Consider the following 15,848-nt stretch of genomic DNA (forward strand, 5'->3'; position numbering starts at 1 on the left):
ACCTCCTTTACCTTCTAGTAGTCAGACTAGTCTGGAGAAGAGTAGACCACTTGCTCCAAATGCCAATACCCAAAGGCTGTCTCATTTTGTTATCTTCTGAGACTATATATCGGCAGAAAAGGCAGTAATTGGGAATCATAATGCCTATGCTGTTATAGTATACAAAAGTTATGATTGTTTTACCCTTGAGCAGATTGATGTTGGAACGGTCACTCAACCACTCATTTTTGGTGCCATCCTGGTACATTTTTCCCCACAGACAAGAGAGCTGCCTGCAAGGAGAAATTTTTTGTTTTTGAATCATGCAAGGAGTTGATACAGGTTGCCCCTTCAGGCCAAGTACGTATAATTCACAGACTGGCCTCTGAGAGTCTCAGAGGTATGACCATATGTCTTGTGAATGATTCAGAACTAACATATTGTTGAGAATGGATCTTTCTTTATTGTAGGTATTGACATAAAAATATGCAATAAAGATCCATTCAAAACTGGAAGACTGGTTTCCATTTCTGAGCAAAACAAATGGTTTGCAATTAGTCAGCAAAACATTTGTTTCTGTGACTCATTTGCACTATTTTTTCTTCTTCTTTAAGACTTTAAATCTGGAATGCACGTGATAGAAAGTCTCCACTGGTTTATATAAAATGTTGATAAGACCTTTAGTGCACTGTTTATTGATGGTGTCAAATGATTATATTCCACTCTAGTTTCACTGTCTGTCCTATGCTTATTGTAGCAAAGCTGGGGGAGGCACTGAATGTTGGTTTCGACAAAACAGATAACCCATAACTAAAACAGCTTAAAACACTCCTTTAGGGAAACATATAACTTTTCTGTCTCAGGTGGTTTGGTAGAACAGGGAAAACCCTGCTCCTTGCTCAAATATTAAATCTGTTTATACATACATTCGTTACCTGCGTGTTTTTAAAAAAATGCTTTCTGTACACTTTATCCATTTGTTAAACAATTTCTGTTCACTTTGAGGGAAAGAAATGCTGAATGATTGAGTATTCCCTAATCTGTTGCCTGTTACTTGTCTACAGTTGCAAAGCAGTTTGTTACAGGCATTATTTCTACATTTTATAAGCAGAGTCTCTCACATTCAGCAGTCTTCAGTAGTCTTCAGTTGGAATTCTTCCATCAATTAATGTGCCTTTCGTTTGGTTGAGATTCAGCAGTTTGCCTAAAGTGTTTCTTTGCATGTGTTGGGGATTTCAGGTTTACCGCCAATAGACATACATTGTCATACTCCTTGAAAATGCAAATTCATGATCAACATAATTACAAATGTATATTTCATTTATAATATTTAATTTAAGATAAAATTGCAACTTTGTATTTAGATTGGTTTACTATTTCAGAGTTCTCCCAAGTCAGGAGTTTCCTTTATTGGGTTGTGTCACGTTATTAGTAACCGTGTGGGGAAAATGGTGGAATAGAAATAATGTTTATTATTATTATTATTATTATTATTATTATTATTATTATTATAGTAGGGATTTTACATAGTCCCTTTATTTATTTATTTACGTATTTACTTATTTATTTATTTATAAATGCCACATATTCCTTTTTAGTTTTTTACATGGCAAAATAACACGAGGCTCCCATATATGAGCTTGTACAATGATTATATTAAAGGAACTTTCCATAGTAATTTATAGTTCATATTTCATCCATCATTTTTAGGAATTCTATCCCAGCTAGTGAAGTGCAGACCAGGCTTTGAAAGAGATAGTGAGGAGAATACTTTCTAATAACTGATGCATTAATGTCTTCCTAAAATTATTAAAGTACCTATGAGTCATATACATTTCAACATGTAGACAGTTGGATGTGTTGAAAAGACAGCTGTTTTGTTTCTTTAACAAATTATGGAATGCAGAATCTAAGATGTAAATATGAAGAGTTGCAAGAAATAAATGTTAAAAAGTAGGCTGTGCCTTTGCAGAGACTGTGAACCATTTGTGACATGAAACAATTGCTTCTTTTCCTTTAATCTATATTTTGCATACTTTGCCGCCTTAATGGGTAGCTTTTCTGTAACTGATAAAACCATCAAAAGCTCTTGTGATTTTAGTTTGCTGAAACGACAGCTTTACACACAACTAGTGTGCTATGTGTCATTTTGAATATGCCTCAGGAATAAGTCTTGCCAGTTTTGATTTAATGGATCAGCCCCACCTAAAATAATAACAGCTGAATGGGGGCAGCTGATACCTCTTTCTAGAATGACTGCTTGCTAATCTCGTTTGGCTTTTCTCCTTGCAAATGAATTTTGATGCCTTTTAGTTCAGCTCATGTTACCACTCTCTCCACTCTGCTTTATGTCTAACACACTAAAAGCTCTTTTAGAAGATAACTTGTTCAAAAAGGAAAAAAAAGGACAGTGTCTCCTATCCTATAGATTTTCCTGCACTTTATAACATCTACTTCTTCTATTTTCTACATAAATGTTTCTCCTTTTTAAGATGTTATGCCATGTACAGATTCTTTACAATCAAAATTCTTTAATGTCTTGAAGGGCAGAAGGGCTATAAATGTTTGATTTTCAAAATTATGCCAATATGCTAAGTTTGAAACTTTTTTAGGCCTAATTTATTTTGGACCTAAATACCAAAGTGCCCCGTTGTTGCAAATCATGTTCCCCTTGTTGTGTACCCCACTAATACTGATCTAAGCTTGCACAATTAAGTTAAGATTTCCAAAGGATTAATAAAGCTTTTGCTTCCTGTTTTGGACTATGAAACAGGAGGAAAGACTGTTGGGTATATGTATACAGTCAGAAAATATTGTTCTATTTTGGAATGCTGGGAGTAATGTAATGAAGTGGTTTAAAATTCTGGACTTACTGGTGTTATGAGGCATGGGCTTCTTTAGATATCCATACGTCTAACTTGGGCTATGAAGTAAAAGTATAACCTCTGTATCCATGGAGAATACATTCCTAAATACATTGTGGAAACAGTCAACTGTGGATACCACTGAACCGTTATATTAAAAAAGAATAGGTGCTGCGGGGAACAAAGGGTCCTTCCACACTGCCCTATATCCCAGAATATCAAGGCAGAAAATACTATAATATCTGCTTTGAACTGGGTTATTTGAGTCTGCACTGTCATATATTCCGGTTCAAAGCAGATAATGTGGGATTTTATTTAGCTGTGTGGAAGGGGCCAAAGTCAGTAACAGTGGAACCTAATATGCTCCAGAGTACTGGTGCTCTGCTTATAAGACTCTACCCTGAGAGGCTAAAGAACCCATTCCTTAAGCTGGTGACAGTTAAAACCCCAAACAAACTAATTATAAAATTAAAGACCTAGACCATTTTTCCAGACAATCCCCCACTCCCAGGGAGTGCTGGAAGATGAAATGCTAGATTTTTTTTAAAGGGCAGGAGTCTGACTGTGCTAGGGGGAAAATTCTAGGAATATTCATGGAACAAGGAGCTTATCACTTTACCTCTCTGTGCCTCACTTGGAATCTCATTACGTCAGGATACAGTACCAGTCCATAGGGCTTATGCTCTATGAAATTGCTCTCCATCTCTGGCCCAGCCAAAGCCTTTTGCATCCTGAAAATGAAATTGTGAAAGGAGAGAGATTAGCACTTAAAAATCATTTATTTATTTGCAGTATTTGTATACTGCTCTTCTCAACCCCTAAGGGGACTCAGGGTGGGTGGTTCACAGTGTTGGCAACAAGTCAGTGCCATTGATTTAAAAAAGCAGTATAAAACATCAAAATTGACCCTCCCCTGATAAAACATTATACATTATTAAACACATCAGGTAAAATAATGTCACATAAAGACATAGTTTTGTCCGTAAATAGCACTGGGTCATTGCACTTTCAACATTCACTTTAACTTTAAATATCCCTATGATGGGCCAATTGCTTGGTTCCACAGCCAAGTCTTTAGCTGTCTCCTAAAGGTCAGGAATCTTCATTGGCCTCTGTTTTTACAAAAAATAATGTTTCATGAGCATTTTAGTATCACAATTTTGGCTTTATCAAAAAATTAATTGTTCATGGCATTTTAGTATCACAATTTTGGCATCGCCATTAGCACCTGTTATATAATTACCAAACATCTACATCACTGTGTTGAGCGGGATAATACAACACCCTTGTATTTTAGATAAACCGGAGGTAGGAATCATGCAGCCTTCTAGAAGTTGATAGATTGAAAACCTCAGCATTCTTTACTCCTGACTTTATTGTCTGGAATTGTTCGGAGTAGCAGTCAAACAATATTTGGAGAGTTTATTTCTCTTTTTTATCTATAATTTTCTGAAAACTGGGAATAGATATCATGCTCACAATAAATACAATATGTCTCTTCCAGATAAGGACGAATGTTCAAAGGACAATGGTGGCTGCCAGCATGAATGCATCAACACAGTAGGGAGCTATGTATGTCAGTGTCGAAATGGATTTGTGCTACACGAAAACAAACATGACTGCAAGGAAGGTAAGAATCAGTCCTCTGACAGTCTGACAGATCAGCTCTCTTTCAATGATTTGCTTGACTAAGCCCTAACATTAGTATTTGCAGCCATTATAAGACATATTACAGGAGAATTTGCTGTGATCTTGAATCTCCCACAAATATAGTACTGAACACAAAACAGGCACAGTGCATTATTGTATATTATTCTGTGTAATATGTTTGCCAATTGAGGTGATGACAATAATGAAGAATGACTATGTGATTGACTTCAGGTTGGCTTCAGTAAATTCTTACCCTTTCCATGAAACAGGAAGTAAATAGCTTACTTGTAGTCACTACATGATACCATAGATTTTAAACTAGATTCACTGATGTTATCTTATCCTTCATTGGTGCAGCTGAATGTGAACAGAAGATCCACAGCCCAAATGGAATTATCACAAGTCCTAATTGGCCTGACAAGTACCCAAGTAGGAAGGAATGCACATGGGAAATAAGTGCCACTCCAGGTCACAGAATCAAAATAGTAAGTAACTTGGACATAGCAAAGATTTTTGGAAGTTCAGGAGATTTGCTTACATTGAAGACCAAGGCATATGGTGGTTGTTGGTATATGGTAAAATCAGAGCTTCAAAAATGTTCTTTTTCAGATTACAGTGCTTGGAACCCAGAAATAAGCATGGCCAGTGGCCAGGTTTATTTATTTATTTGTATCTACTTCAGTTTTATCCTTCCTTTCTTCTGATGTACGGACCCCTGTTGCCAGAAAGAATTTGAGATTTTTAGTGGTGTTGTCAACAGTCCTGTAATGCAGACCAGATGACAATATTGTCCCTTATTGTCATCCCTGGGAGATGCTTAAGTGCTTAGAAGATCTATTCCTCAGCTTTCATGTGGATCACAACATCTTCTCTAATTGTTTACATTTGTATCTACTTTGAGCACAAGTTGACCAGTGTACCATTGTGCAACCATGTTTTATCTCACATTATATGCCATATGGAACCATGTTGCTATGGCATTGCTATAGCACCCATATGTTCTGCACATCATGTGGCCTGCAAAGTTAGACAATGTGGCAGTAAACCATGCCATGCCACATCGCTGGGGGATACCAAATAAAAATAACTTACTTCCCAAAATGGCCATAGATGCTTCTCAGCCTGTGAGATGATACTGGTCATTTCACTAGATTTCAGGTGCTAATTTCCCCTATTTTACCTTTCTTAATTTTGTAGTATCCTTTTGAACCAAAAACGTGCACGGATCTTCTGCTCCTTAGACAAACAAAAAAGCCCCAAGATATAAATCGAGAGGAGGGGATTAAATGCTCGAAAATGTGTTGAAAAAGCCAATAGCTCCAAATCAGTATTTTGGTATCCATACCAACATCTGTTTGAACTGACACAACAAATACATATGCCCATATTGTCTCATATACCCAGATGTAGAATTTTTGCAGGTTCTTGGATTATCTTTTGACCTACTAGAAAGCAAAGATTTTCAATTTAAAATAAAGCTCGCCTTATCAGCAATGTGAGAAGCTATAACAGAAATGTAAAAAGAAATACCTAGATGGCATTTCAGTAATACGTCGATTTTTGTCCCATCCTTTGAATCATAACCAGACTTTAGGAAACCAGTCATCTGTTCTTAAGCATTTCTGTATAGAATTTACATTAAATGACATATATTTAGCATAATTTCTCTAAATATTATGTTAAAGAATAGATTAGCTCCTTTTCTTTCATACAGCTTATACTGTATGTAAAATGCCATACAGTTTTCCTTGAGGTTGTTCATTTTAAAAGCCCACATTTAGACCTTGTTTGCACTTGTATAGTAATTCCATCACAATTCTGAGTAGCTGAATGGCATAGTGGCTGCAATCTTTTCATATTTATTTTGAGATTTTGAAACCATCCACATTGCAGAGCAATAGCAACTGAACACTAAGTGCCACAGCTCCATTCTATGAAATCATGGGACTTGTAGTTTGTTTAGGCATTAGAGCCTAACAGAGAATGGTATCTCACAAAACTACACGGATTCTATAGCATTGAGCCATAGCAAATAATGCTATAATTCTATAGTGTAGATATAGCCCTCTGTGGAGACATAAAATGAGTTGACTGTAAAAAAGAAAGAAAGAATTAGCCTCTTGCATGAAATACATTGGATTCAGAGTTTGTCATACTTAAAGTGGGACCATTGGAATTGCTGAGACTTGAGCCCCTTCTGCACTGTCATATAATCCAGATGATCAAATCAGATAATCCACTTTATCTGCTTTGAACTGGATTATATGAGTCTACACTGCCATATAATCCAGTTCAAAGCTGATAGTCTGGATTTTATATGGCAGTGTAGAATGGGCCTAAAATTATACATGATTTAACTTCCACTGATTCCATTGAATCTTGTTTAAGTATAACCCATGTCTGGCTCCAATTCAATTTTAACTTCCAAACTTAGTGGATTTAATTATACTTTTAATCATCTCCTCATGTACTTTTATGTATCCATGAGATAATTCAGGAGCTAAATAACACAATACTTGGCTGCATAATAATAATAATAATAATAATAATAATAATAATAATATGTTAGATCAACATTTATGAGTAGCAACTGGGATGGCTACACAGCTGTTTAGATTGCACTCGCAGTTTCCTTCTATGAAGACAAATATCTAAAAATAAGCAAGTAAGGAGAAAGAATATCACTGTTTCAGTTTTCTCTGCCTTCTCTTCATGCTGACTATTCTCTTTTCACTGCCAAAATGTCAACACTTAAGCTACATGAAGTTTCTCAAGGACAGCTGTTGATGTAAAGTGGCATCACATTGTACTTTGGCTGGCTTCCATTAGGGATTCAGTAGATTACAACTGTGTTATTGACAATCATACAATAACGTATTGTTCCAGACACAACTTGCAGCAGTTCTGTTTGCTCTGCATTTTATTCTTGTTTTGTTTCATTCCTTGTAAATATACTGCTTCTTGGATGTGCTAGAAATAACTCCACTTCTGCCTGGTGGGTTGGTGTGTGATGGAGAGAAGTTATGGAGGGCAGCTGCGAGGAAAATAACAAACTCAGTTTTAGAGTTTATATGAGCCAAGCTTGTCAAATAACCTTTTCAGTAATAACTTTGGGGCTATAATCACACTTAAAGTAAGCTCGCTGGACATAGTCATATTTATTCCAAGTGCATGGAATGGCATGCCAGTTATTAAAACTGAAGGAGCCTCTTTTTTAATGTGCATTTTAGTGCATCATTTTAACACAGACTTTGGATTGACATCTGCTTTTAATAGTTAGAGCTTTCTTTTTTAATCTCCTTTCTTTAAAGCAACAGTTCGTGAATATACAGAGGTTTCTTTAAGCCAGTGGTTCTCAACCTGTGGCTCCCCAGATGTTTTGGCCTTCAACTCCCAGAAATCGTAACAGCTGGTAAACTGGCTGGAATTTCTAGGGGTTGCAGACCAAAACTGCTTTAAGCCCTAAAACAAAGATTCGGAAAAATGCTGATTTGTTATTTCAACATCCACCATTCTTAAAGTTTGACAACCTGAGGGCCCTTCCACACAGCTACATAATTCAGAATATCAAGGCAAATAATCCACAATATCTACTTTGAACTGGGTTTTCCACATTGCCAAATAATCCAGTTCAATGTGAATTTTATACAGCTGTGTGGGAGGGACCTGAACCAGGGCTAGTCAAAATTGTAGCCTAACAGGTGGCTACAAACTGTCATCCTACTGCAGACACGGGAAAGCTTTGGCCCTCCAGGTGTTTTGGACTTCAACTCCCACAAATTCCTAACAGTAGGCTGTTAGGAATTGTGGGAGTTGAAGTCCAAAACACCCGGAGGGCCAAGGTTTATGGGAAATTTTTTATCTTATCTTTCCTAAGGTGTCTGTCCTACTGCCTTAGGAAAGATCAGATAAAATTCTAATTAAAGTTTACAAATACTGAAAGGGAGAGGTGACAATGTAGGATGATGAAAAGGAGCAAAAGTTTGAAATTTCTGTTTTGTGTGGCATTTTTCTCATTAATTGCAAGTTATTATTCATATGTTCCTCATTCAAGTATTTTGGCAACCTTTACAACTTTCTCAAATAGCAGTATTTTCCTTCGCTAATGGCATGTGGAAAAGCACTACTAGTAGGGTCCTAGAATTTCTTTTGTGTAGCATTTGTAAAGGCTGAGTTCAGTTTTTATATACACATCCATACTCATCTGATAAGATCACTGCACAGATGAGTACCATTGGTTTCAGCAGGCCGGGCCCAAGAAGGCCTCATCATCACTCCCTACCGGGCCAGGCCCAAGAGGGCCTCATCACCACCAGGCTGGGCTCTGGAGGGCCTTATCGTCGCCCTTCAGTAGGCCAGGCCCAAGAAGGCCTCATCATCGGCCTCCACCAGGCCACGCCCAGGAGGGCCTCATCATTGCCCCCATCAGGCCGGGCCCAGGTGGGCCTCGTCATCGCCCTTCACCAGGCTGGGCTCTGGAGAATCTTGTCATTTCCCCCCCCCCCCCCCCACCTAGCCAGGCCCAGGAGGGCCTCGTCATCACCCTCCACCAGGCCAGGCTCTAGGGTGCCTTGTCATCGCCCTTCAGCAAGCCAGGCCCAAGAAGGCCTCATCATCATCACCACCACCACCACCACCCCCCCCCCCCCGCACCAGGCCCAGCCCAGGAGAGCCTCATCATCAGCCTCCACTAGGCCAGGCTCTGGAGGGTCTTGACATCGCCCTTCAGCAAGCTGGGCCTAAGAAGGCCTCATCATCACCCCCCACCAGGCCAGGCCCAGGAGGGCCTTGTCATTGGCCTCCACCAGGTCGGGCTCTGGAGGGCCTTGTCATCGTCCTTCAGCAGGCCACACCCAGGAAGGCCTCGTCATTGCCCCCCACCAGGCCTGGCCCAGGTGGACCTCGTCATCGCCCTTCACCAGTCTGGGCTCTGGAGAATCTTGTCATTTCCCCCCACCAAGCCAGGCCCAGGAGGGCCTCGTCATTGCCCTCAACCAGGCCAGGCTCTGGGGCGCCTTGTCATCGCCCTTCAACAATCCAGGCCCAAGAAGACCTCATCATCACCCCCACTAGGCCGGGCCCAGGAGGGCCTTGTCATCGCCCTCCACCAAGCCAGACCCAGGTGGGCCTCGTCATTGCCCTCTACCAGGCTGGGCTCTGGAGGGCCTTGTCATCGCCCTTCAGCAGGCCAGGCCCAAGAAGGCCTCATCATCAGCCTTCAGCAGGCCGCAGCAGCTCCAGATGAATTGTTATTTGTTCGCTTTGGCATTGAATGCTTTTTACTTTGTTACTTTTGTTGTAAACTGCCCTGAGTCCTCCTGTGGAGATAGGGCATATATAAATAAAGTGTTGTTGTTTTTGTTGTTGTTGTTGTTGTTGTTAGTTAGTTTAAAGTTGAATTAAAAAATTAATACCATGCATTTCCTAAACCCCTCTTCCCATGTCAGCTGTTTCTCTCATGCATTTCTGATGTTTGAGAAATATGAGATAAACCTGTGAACTGGGAGACTAAATTTGGCGGAACATTTCTACTTTCCAGATCTGGTGGTTTCTGGCATGAATAATTGTCGGGAATAAATGCCTTAATTCATTCAGTGTGAAAACATAACTGCCAACTCTTCAACTCTATTACAAAAAGAATTGCTCTCTCTCTCTCTCTCTCTCTCTCTCTCTCTCACACACACACACACACACACACACACACCCTTACCTGTCCAAAGATTCCCTCGTCGCGTTATGATATCTGCCTCATAGCACCAATTGGTGCTCTCGCCTCTTCCACACAGCTGAAAAAAAAATCCCATATTTTCTACTTTGAACAGGAATATATGGCAGTGTGAACTCAGATTAACCCAGTTCAAAGCAGATATTGTGGAATATTCTGCCTTGATATTCTGGGATATAGAGCTGTGTGGAAGGCTCCTCTATCTATCTGTGTTATCTCACTACCTTTGCTATCTCACTTCTTTATTATTTCCAAAGGCAGCTTGCCATTCAAAGTTCAAAAATGTTTCAGAATAAGAACGGCTAGCAGCACAATTCATATTTCGGGCAAGTCTACAGTATTATGTATTTATTTACAGTATTTATATACAGCTTTTCTCACACCTGGGGAGACTCAAAGCGGTTTACACAAAAATAACGGCAAAATTCAGTGCCTTACATACATAAACCAAAAGTCAAATCAAAACTCGAAGATTTTTATTTTGTTAACTTTTCAGATTTTTAATGAATTTGAAATTGAACAGCATCAAGAATGTGCGTATGACCATTTGGAGGTCTTTGATGGTGAAACAGAAAAGTCTCCCATTCTTGGCCGTTTATGTGGAAATAAGATACCAGATCCCCTTGTTGCTACTGGGAATAAAATGTTCCTCCGCTTTGTCTCTGATGCATCAGTGCAAAGAAAAGGCTTCCAAGCGACACATTCTACAGGTATGAACCAAATTCTTGTATTTCTGTTGAAAACTATTTAGAAAATCGAATCCAATTTTGGTTTAAACATAAAACAAGGAGAACAAATTGCTTTTGTTTCTAATACAGGCTAGTCTCCTGTGCTTTTAAAAACCTCTCCAGGCCTCTTTATTATTTGTGTTATTTAATTATCTGATGTAGCAATTTTGACTATGTCTTGAAGTATGTGTTTTGTAAATATATATGATTTTCAACTCTAGAAACGTACTAAACACTTCAGCCGTGGAGAGAGCATCCATCAAATGTTCATTTATTAGAAAAGCACCATTGCCAATATGTTAGTTTCTCTTTTGCTCTGTCAAATATTAGGTTCTTTTTTTTTTTTTGGCCGTTTCTTGGTTTATACTGACTCCTGGTGGCTGTTCTTAGATTTTTCTGACTCATATTTCATAACTATCACACTTTAGAGGATGAAATATGTTTGATGCCTTCTGAAACATACAATCTACTTTCCTCCTCTTCCCTCTCCATCTCCTCCCCTTCCTCACTTTGCACAGAGTGTGGTGGTCGCCTGAAAGCTGAAGTCAAGACAAGAGATCTTTATTCGCATGCTCAGTTTGGTGATAACAACTACCCCGTTCAAGCAGACTGTGAATGGCTAATAGTGTCAGACCGTGGCTATCGGATAGAATTAACTTTTCAGACTTTTGAGGTGGAAGAAGAGGCAGACTGTGGTTATGATTACCTAGAACTCTTTGATGGTCATGACAAAGCTGCCCTGAGACTTGGTCGGTTTTGTGGATCAGGGGTAAGTATCTTGCTAACTGTTATGATTGTTTAAAACTCCTCAAATGAATACAAGAACTCCACTTCAGAGGTATATTGTGAATATTCTCATGGACAAAGATCATTTTGTTGAGCCTCCCTACAAACATGATTCCAAATCTGAGAAACTGTGGCCCTCCAGATGTTGATTTTTAGTTCTTATCATTCTTATCCTTGATGTCTGTAGGAATTATAATCCAGCAACCAACTTGAGGACTACATGTTCCCCATTCCTGCTTTATTACAATCTGCTTTTTTAAACTTCTCAGGCACCTTCCACACAGCTGTATAAAATCCACATTGAACTGGATTATATGGCAGCATGGATTCAGATAACCCAGTTCAAAGCAGACAGTATGGATTATCTGCCTTGATATTCTGGGTTATATGGCTGTGTGGAAGGGTCTTCAAAGATTAAAAAACAGACTTTTAATCAGTGCAATAAAAGGCTTGGTGGTTTCAGGGGAGAAAATGAAAGCCCCCTCTCCTTTACTAAATAAAACCATATCTAGGAGATCTTGTTGGATTAATGTTTTAACCTTTGTAACCTGTTTGTTAAATTAGTAATTTCTTGGGTTGACAGAGCTGTTTTTCCTTCTTCAGGATGAGTAAAGTCAAAGATCATGTAAAGGAGAATTTTAGAAATCGATTCTGTTTTAATGTTTAAAGGTTATTTTAGAAGTATAGTCTGAAAGCTGAAATAAGAAAAGATCTCTCCATTCAAATTGTATACTGATAACCAACTGAATTATTTAAACTGAATCCATTTTAAACTCTTTAATAGGATTACTCTGAAATTATTATTAAAGACATACAGAACTTCAGAATGACAAAATATGGTGTGTTTCCAAAGGTGAAATGCATGCATTTTTCTTTTTAACATTACTTTTAAATCCTGATGAAAGTTTATTTCACCAGGGGCTTAACTTTTAAAAAAATACTGAAGTCATTGCTGCCTTGATCCTGACACACAATATACTATCCCTTTAGCCTTCAATGTGATCTACCAAAACTCACTTGTTGCTCTGTAGTTTCCAGGAAAACCATTTTTTGTATTTTGATGGTGTAACCTTCCAGATCCCTTTAATTTTTTGTGAATATCACAATCTTTACTCAGGATTGTGAGCCAGAGGAGTAGAGCATGCCACCAGAACCAGCCTAAGCAAAGTGCGGAGAGAGTTACTGAATGTACTTCTGAATAAACTGCTTAGTCCTGAGTAAACAGCTTCAAGTGTTGCTGATTTGGAGTAGGGTTTTGGACAATGTGGTGTATGACTGGTAGGTGTGGCATTAGTAGGGTGCATTTGGGACAGCTCCATGGCTGAATAAGTTGAATTATAGCTGGGTTATTTTGGTAGTATAGACAAGCTCTTAGATGCGTCATACTCTAGGCCAATGGTTCTCAACCTTTTTTGACCAGAGACCACTTTGACCATGGACCACTCTCCAACATTAATACCAAAAGGATTATGAATCAGTTTTTGGTCAACTTTAGATTCGGTTTGGTTATTTGGGCTGCTGATTCAGAAAATTGCATTGGATAGACCACATCAGCTCTAGTTTCTGATACAGAACACATGCCATCGAGTAGTCACCATCTGCTTACCCACAGAAAACCATATTGAATAAGCCTTGGCTCTATTAAGAGGGTTTTATGAGACCAGTCACTCTCGTTGCAATAGTGTAGTAACTGTGAGGCCGCAGACCACGTTTTAGTTGTTGCAGACCACTGGTGGTCCATGGACCACAGGTTGGAAAGCACTGCTCTAGGCTACTTTAGCTTTTAAAAAATAAGCTAAATGTAGGAAGAAAATTCAGCACATAACTTGCTGCAACCAGAATCAAGCTTATACCAATGGTATTTCATTTGGAGCATTGTGTGATTTCTGCGCATCAAGGCCTATGGAAATACAGTATTTTATTTCTATATGCATAACCTGTATAAGTGAAATGAATCTTGAAAAATTATAAATAACAGGGCTAATTGTTTAAACCTAATTAACTGTTGCTTCCTCATAGTCTGAATAATCTTTTTCTCCATTCATTTTGCAGCCACCTGAAGAAATGTATTCAGCAGGTGATTCTATTTTACTCCATTTTCACACAGATGATACAATCAACAAGAAAGGATTTCACATACGATACAAAAGTATAAAATATCAAGATAATGGTCATACCAAAAAATAACGAATGGTCCCTGTGACCACAAAACGATGCAGAGAGAGCAACTTAAGGAAAGAAAGAGAGCATGCAAAAGAAAAAGGGATGGGATTGGGGGGTTAACACTGGCATTATTACTATACATTTTTTACACCATGAGCTCAAGTGAAGAAGGCTGAAACATCTCACTGTTAAACATATTCCTATTCAAGAAGATGAAACATTATGGCGGTGATGTGTGGTCTCCATGCACAGCTCTCTCTCTGAAGCTGGTGAAACAGAATTGCATACTTCCAGGGAGACTATAAGAGCTTTGTTCTCATCTTGAGAAGTGTCATAGTTGTGTGAATACCCAAGCAGTTAGATTCAAGAAACTGACCCTGCAGACGTGGCTTCATTGTGAGAAGTAACTGATGTCCAGGAGAAGGAAAATGCCCACTTCCTGCAAGTTGTGCATGCAAAATGCCGTATTTATCTCTTACTCTAATTGCTTTGGTGGTATATCCAGGATATGATGCTTACCAACAAAAGTCAGGAAAATGGGGAAGGCAATGATCTGAGATTATTCCATACTTGTAAATCATCTATCCCATCCAATGTACTCATGTCATTTTTCAAAACCTGGAAATTAGTGTCTGCAAAATCATGAATTCTTTAAAGGGTTTTGACTACAGAAACACTTTAGAATGCTGGAAGCTTTTAAACTTCATCATGTTTATGAGGACCTCCGGAATTTGGAGACCGTCTGTGACTGAGAATTTTATTATTGCTGAAGGACTTGGTATCTCCTAGCCTCCTATATTTTAGACTGAGGACTATATGGAAAAGGTTCTTATACAAGACTTCTCCAAAACTCTGTGTGAAGAAAACTTAAATCACCAGGACCAGATCAATCCCAAATGCCATTTATAGATTCAGTTTCAACAGTAATGAACTCCTAATGTACATTTCCTTGGAAATGTTTGTGAATGAGCTTATAACTATTTTTAAACCATTCAGAGATGGAAACAATAAGGTATGTCCCCCAAAGAGGGGGAGTGTTTTCTGGAAACAAGACTTTTATGATGGCAAAGCTCATTTCTATGGTGCTATTCTATGGACTTTCTAAAAAACCATAACCCAAGATGTTTTAGAACTTTTGAGCCAACAGCCTGCAGATCATGAATGTCTCACTATGCCTGGCTGCGTTTAAAGAAAACAGACTTTATAATCACGTGAAAAGGAGAATTGGAACAGCAGCACAAACCCTGTGGAACAACTACTACTATTGCCTTAGAATACTTGCACACGATCATACAGATCTTCCTGTAGATATATAGCTGATTTGATACAGAACTTGACAACTTGAACAGAAGCAATCCTCAAGCAAATTCTCATCTGCAGAAAAAAGATCATCAGTTGTAAATACTGTGGACTTGTCATTGATGTAGAAATATGTTACTTCTAGAATCGACTCTTGTATGCGCTTTAGGCCATACATGGCTTTAGTCACAATGCATATGCATCATGTAAGTATGGATGGATGGGTGCATTAAGAGAGCGAGAAATGTTGTGTATGGATGAACAGGTAATTTGTACTTCATGTGCCAAGTTCTACCAGAATCCAGATTGACTGTAGCAACTTTCTTCAGAAGAGGACTTCAATAACGAAACAAGAGCTAATGACATTTTATGTTCCATTTCAAATAAATATTTTGATATTTTGAAGTTGGTTGCTACTCAGCTTAGTTTTTGTTTCCTTACCATGATCATACACTGGCATTAATAAATGTTTTTTAATTAAAAAAACAAAACAATGCATTTGCTTGTGTCATTTGTAGTTATAATGCTTCTTTCCCCCTTCCAGACACCATGCTTATACTATCCTTTTAGATAAATAATTAAGGCTGATTGTCGTTCTTTCCTTCTGTTATGGTACTAAAGAATGGCTCTCCTATTTTCTGTTCTTGCATAAAA

At 38.5% G+C, this 15,848-nt stretch overlaps 1 protein-coding gene across 3 annotated transcripts in view; it reads left to right on the forward strand.

Annotated features, from left to right (window-relative positions):
- TLL1 (tolloid like 1) overlaps positions 1-15,599 on the forward strand; it is a 143,075-nt gene extending 127,476 nt beyond the window's left edge. The window contains exons 18-23 of one of the 3 annotated variants that reach the window (XM_067468712.1): positions 260-379; positions 4,348-4,473; positions 4,851-4,978; positions 10,715-10,928; positions 11,465-11,715; positions 13,785-15,599. In XM_067468712.1, the coding sequence (XP_067324813.1) occupies positions 260-379; positions 4,348-4,473; positions 4,851-4,978; positions 10,715-10,928; positions 11,465-11,715; positions 13,785-13,919 (974 nt within the window). In that variant the 3' untranslated portion in view covers positions 13,920-15,599. Of the gene's footprint in view, positions 1-259; positions 380-4,347; positions 4,474-4,850; positions 4,979-10,714; positions 10,929-11,464; positions 11,716-13,784 lie in introns of those variants that run through there. The other 2 variants (XM_060778743.2, XR_009631630.2) reach the window with 2 other exon arrangements.
- Positions 15,600-15,848: the final 249 nt, after the last annotated feature.

Source organism: Anolis sagrei, chromosome 5 (assembly GCF_037176765.1).
Source record: "Anolis sagrei isolate rAnoSag1 chromosome 5, rAnoSag1.mat, whole genome shotgun sequence".
Lineage (NCBI taxonomy): Eukaryota > Metazoa > Chordata > Lepidosauria > Squamata > Dactyloidae > Anolis > Anolis sagrei.